The following is a 5,004-nucleotide window of genomic DNA, read 5'->3' on the forward strand; positions in this document are numbered from 1 at the left end:
GGGAATCAGTGTAAAAATTTTTTACAGATATTAAAATCTGTAAATTAGAATATCTGATTCTATATTCTTTCTACATTAAAGGAGCGTTCATTTCGTTCGTTTATCATAAAAAATGTAGAAATCACACCATTTTTAGAAACATGCTTACAATTTCATTGCTCTAGAAGGGCGGGCATTTAAATAAACTCCGTCCAGCTGCCCCTACCGGAAATTAAATGGCCCGTCCGATAAAGGTTAAATGAAATGCATGTTGTTCCTCTTTCTGTGCCACATGTATTGTCTCTTCTGGTATGCCTTTTTTTGCCTGTGAAGTGTGCAGTGTGTCGTTATGAATTTTAACTCTTGATATTGTTGCATGCTGGATATTAAACACATGAAAATAAATTCTAATACCAACTGCAACACGATGCTTTTGTATGATATAACAAGTTGAATATGCCTGTTTGCTTTACAGCCCTCTCGTCCAGTGAGACAGCCCCCTTGTGTGAGATATGACATTCCATAGCACTGAAAATTACGGTTGAGGGCTTGTGGATCATGACTCTTGCAGCCTCTGTGTTCAAAATGGAAAGGCAGATGTAGACAGTGTGATCCCCTGAAACATCTTACTTTATGTACTAGACCTGAAGACCACATGTGCTACTCTGACACAGGCCACTTACTTCATTTCCTTTTATTAAACATGGTTGGGAGGTCATGGGTTAAAATTTAAAATCTCAGCCAGGAGTTGGACTGCCCTGACAGGTTTTTATGCGTTTCCTCCTGCCACACCACACCTCCAGGCTAATTCCAGGATAGTACCCTCAAATTATGTCAGAATTCACTGGCTTTCTAATTTATTCTTCATTTATCAGTTTACAGTGGAACCCCCATTTAATGTTCCTTGATTGAAGGTTTGCATTCCATTCCAGTGAACCCAAGTCAGCCATTTCAGTGTTAAATTGCCTCCATTTAAGGCTTGCTTCAGTTTAGTGTTGAAATCCACTACTCGGAAAAAAAAATATCTGAGAGGAAGTTTCGCTGTTTGGTTCGACATTGTATACCCTCAGCTACTGATGGTTTTGTTAAATTAACCATTAAATACCTACATGTGAAAGCTGCTTATTGTTCTGGACCGAAGAGAGAGAGTTGGCGCTGAAACTGAAGATGAAAGTTCTGCTGGAAAGGGGTGCACACGTTTATTTGAGAATATGATTATGTTCCTTTCATTTTTGTTTTCTAAATGCTAGAAGAGTTACGCTTCAAAGAGAATGCCTGTGTATCTTCTCTTATTCTGAAATGAAAAACTGAAAGATACAGTGAAAATTACTCAAGTATGTACAGCGAACATTACCACGCATGTTGCAAGTCATTTTGCTGGCTCTTACCTTTGACTTCTGCCTTAACATGTCTTAACCTCAAAATTAATTTTTTCTCTATGAAATATGAGGTTCTCACAACAGTGAAGACTGAAAGTGAGCCATTGTGGGATGTGACAGTGCATCGTGTGGTGTGTCGTTGCCTGTGTTCGAGAGGAACTTATGCCCTCTGACTTCCTCTGAAATGTTGCCAGACATCTACCAGATTACATGGAGTCATGTCCCAGATTGTGACCCTGGGGTTTGCTCTGTACACAGATGGCACCTTCAGAAAGAAGTCCACAACTGTTACTTTAAGCATATGAAATGAATATGACCATTTTCTTGATGCTCTGTGTGTGTACATTAGATTGCAGATGTGCTAACAGATTGTCGACCAATCCCAGGACAGCCTGCATACTTGTACCATATCAGCATGGTGCTTACCTGTCCTCTTCCTGAAGAACAGAATACAAGAGGCAGAAAAATTTATCCTCCTGAGGACTCACCCCAAGGCTTTGGAATCCTTACACTCAAGCAAATTCCTAAGGTAAGGAAGTGGAACACAGTCCGGCGCATTGCGTTGTGACATTGTGCAGTTATAGTGATGTAACAAGGCATTTATTTGTGTGACTCTTGAATTTTTAAAAAGATCTTAATTGAAATGTTCATTTTTTAGTCTCAAACTTGCAGAATTCTGAGGCAACTGAATGCTTTCTCCAATACCGTGGCACACTTCAGTGCACTGTGAGAAAGTATTATGGGTTGAAATTGCAGTGGAAAAGTCAGTTTGGTAGAAAAATGTTCGTCTTAATGATGAACATTTTTCCAGATTCTTGTCCTGATCTCATCTTGAAGTGAGAAAGTTATACAGAACTATTGAGTTTGGAAGAGAACTGCAGGAATGTGACATAGTTTCATTCAATAAATCATTTGTTAATCATGCTACAATACAAGTTACCAATCCGATGGTTTGATGAGTTCAGTAACTTATGCCACCATAAAGCACACTATAAATATAACTCTGCAGTTCTATTACTTCAGGGCTGGCTGCCTCAGAGAGACAGATATGGGTGTGGATTGGTAATTGAAGTTATCAGATGCTCATAACTCGTAACTCTAAATGGTGATAACAGTCTCGCTGATTTACACACTACATAAATCACCACAACTACAGCACACACAGAGTCTTCAGTTCATTCTTCTATATTTACTAGTAGTTGGTACATCACGGCTGCTAACACTGGAGATTCCTGACAGCCCACCATGAACTGCCACTGCTGACTTGCAGCTCATAACTACTAACCATCAACTCCGCCCTCCAACTGGCTTTTCCAATTGGGACCGCATTGAAAACACTGTGTCCCCTATTATTGTGTCAGCATCTGTTGCTGCAGAATTGTGTTTATTGTGCCATTGCCCAGCAATGGCCATATCTATTTGTTTCACTATTCCAGCTTTCAGCTGTCATGTTATGCATTGTTGGCAGCAGTGCATAGAGAGATGTGGTGACTCTAAACCATTGGGAGGTAAAGCGTGTTATTTTGCTTGTATGCAGAATGGAACACTGTCGTGTTCACATTCTGTCAAAAACTGTTGCATTTTTTTAAGTTCTTAACTGTTAATTACTAATTACTTCTTACTGAGCTGAACCTTTCTTGAGGTGCCACCAATTCTGCAGCTACTCAGGAATTTCCCGTCATTTTATGGAACTCGAAGGTTCCATACCATATTCACAAGAGCCCTCCACTGGTCCCTATCTTGAACCAGGTCAATCCAGTCCATACCATCTCATCCTATCTCTCTAAGATCCATTTTAATATTATCCACCCACCTACTCCTTCGTCTTCCCAGTGGTCTCTCTCCATCTGGCTTTCCCACCAATTGCATTCCTCTTCTCCCCCCATTCGTGCTACATGCCCTGCCCACCTCATCTTCCTTGACTTGATTGTTCTAATCACACTCGGAAAAGAGTACAAGTTATATACTCCTCACTGTGCAGTTTCGTCAAACTCCCATCACTTCATCTCTCTTCGATCCATATATTCTCCTCAAGACAAAAGGTTCTGAACTGAATGGTAGCAAGCATTACCCAAGTTCAGTCTTCTCTTAATTTCCTCCTGAATCTGGTTTTGATTTGTTATCATCGTTCCCAAATATCTGAAATGTGTCACATTTTCAAAATGTCTGTTGCCTATCTTTATGTCATGATTTTGCCCTGCATTTTGGTGATGAGACAGCAACATATATTTAGTTTTCTCAGTGTTTACTTCTAGACCAACCTTCTTACTTGCATCAGATAAAGTTTGTGTGTTTTCCTTTATGGTATCCATATTATAAACCATTAGATTCACATCATCGGCATAGGCCAACAGTTGATGTGTCCTGTTTAATTTCAGTCCCGCCTGGTTTCCCTGGACCTTCCTAATGGCATATTCTAAAGCAAAGTTGAAAATGAATGGCGATCAAGCATCTCTTATTTTTTTAGACCATTCTGGATAGGAAATTTATGAAACAAATGTTTACCTATATGGACTTTACTAAATGTTTCATTTAAACACATTTTAATCAGCCTAACTGGTTTCATGGGTACCCCTAACTCTATCAGAATATTGTACAATACTGCTCTCCTAACTGAATCATAGGGTTTCTTGATGCATATGAATAGCTGGTGTTCTGTGTCATTGTACTCCCATTTTTTTCTCCAATATCTGACAAACGCATAAGATCTGATGTGTAGTTGATCTGTTATGTCGAAACCCACACTGATGATCCCCAATAATTTCATCTATATATGGACTTAACATTAAGAGAAGAATATTGGATACAATTTTTTATCGCCCTTCTTGTGAACTGGTGCAATAGTAGACTCCTTCCACTGATCAGGCCCATTTTGTTGTAGGCTCAGAAATAGGAGAGAAATTGGAATACCAGGTGAAAGATGATCCAACCAGTTTAAAATTTCACAGCAGGCCGAAGTGACCTTGGTATGTTGGGAATAGTAGATCAGAGGAAAGTGCTGAAAATTTGGGAAAATTATATTACAGAACTATATGATCGACCTAATCGGCCAGAAACCTTGGAAGTGGAACCCAAAGAAGAAGTAGATACAGACGAGAAAGGACCATGTATTTTACAAAGTGAAGTGGAAAAAGCTATCAAGGACATGAGGAATGGAAAGGCTACAGGAGATGATGATGTACCTGGAGATGTGCTTAAGTTACTGGGAGAAGGTGGTTTGAAAACACTGACAAAACTAATAAACACCGTCCGTATATGAAACTGGGGAGTGGCCCAAGGACTTTACAGAAGTGACAGTGATTGCCTTAAAGAAAAAGACAAAAGCTACAAAATGCAGCGACCATCGCACAATAAGCCTTATTGCACATACAGCAAAGATAATAGCAAAGATACTTAAAAGAAGAATGAAAAGAAAAATAGAGGATGTACTTGGAGAAGATCAGTTTGGATTTAGAAGAGGAAAAGGAACCAGGGATGCAATTGGGGTGATGAGAATTATAGCGGAATGAACTTTGGAGATAGATGAAGAACTGTGTGTTTGCTTCATAGACTGGCAGAAGGCATTTGACCGGGTAAACTGGACCAAATTAATGCAGATCCTAAAAGAAACAGGTATCGATTGGCATGAAAGAAGATTGATTAGCAA

The 5,004-nt window shown here is 39.4% G+C and overlaps 1 protein-coding gene across 2 annotated transcripts in view; it reads left to right on the forward strand.

Annotated features, from left to right (window-relative positions):
- LOC111870749 (endoribonuclease Dcr-1) overlaps positions 1-5,004 on the forward strand; it is a 101,141-nt gene that overhangs the window by 42,663 nt on the left and 53,474 nt on the right. For both annotated transcript variants that reach the window (XM_023863267.2, XM_033753978.1), the window contains exon 15: positions 1,708-1,887. In XM_023863267.2, the coding sequence (XP_023719035.1) occupies positions 1,708-1,887 (180 nt within the window). The remainder of the gene's footprint in view (positions 1-1,707; positions 1,888-5,004) is intronic.

This window comes from Cryptotermes secundus, unplaced genomic scaffold (assembly GCF_002891405.2).
Source record: "Cryptotermes secundus unplaced genomic scaffold, Csec_1.0 scaffold204, whole genome shotgun sequence".
NCBI classification, from domain to species: Eukaryota; Metazoa; Arthropoda; class Insecta; order Blattodea; family Kalotermitidae; genus Cryptotermes; species Cryptotermes secundus.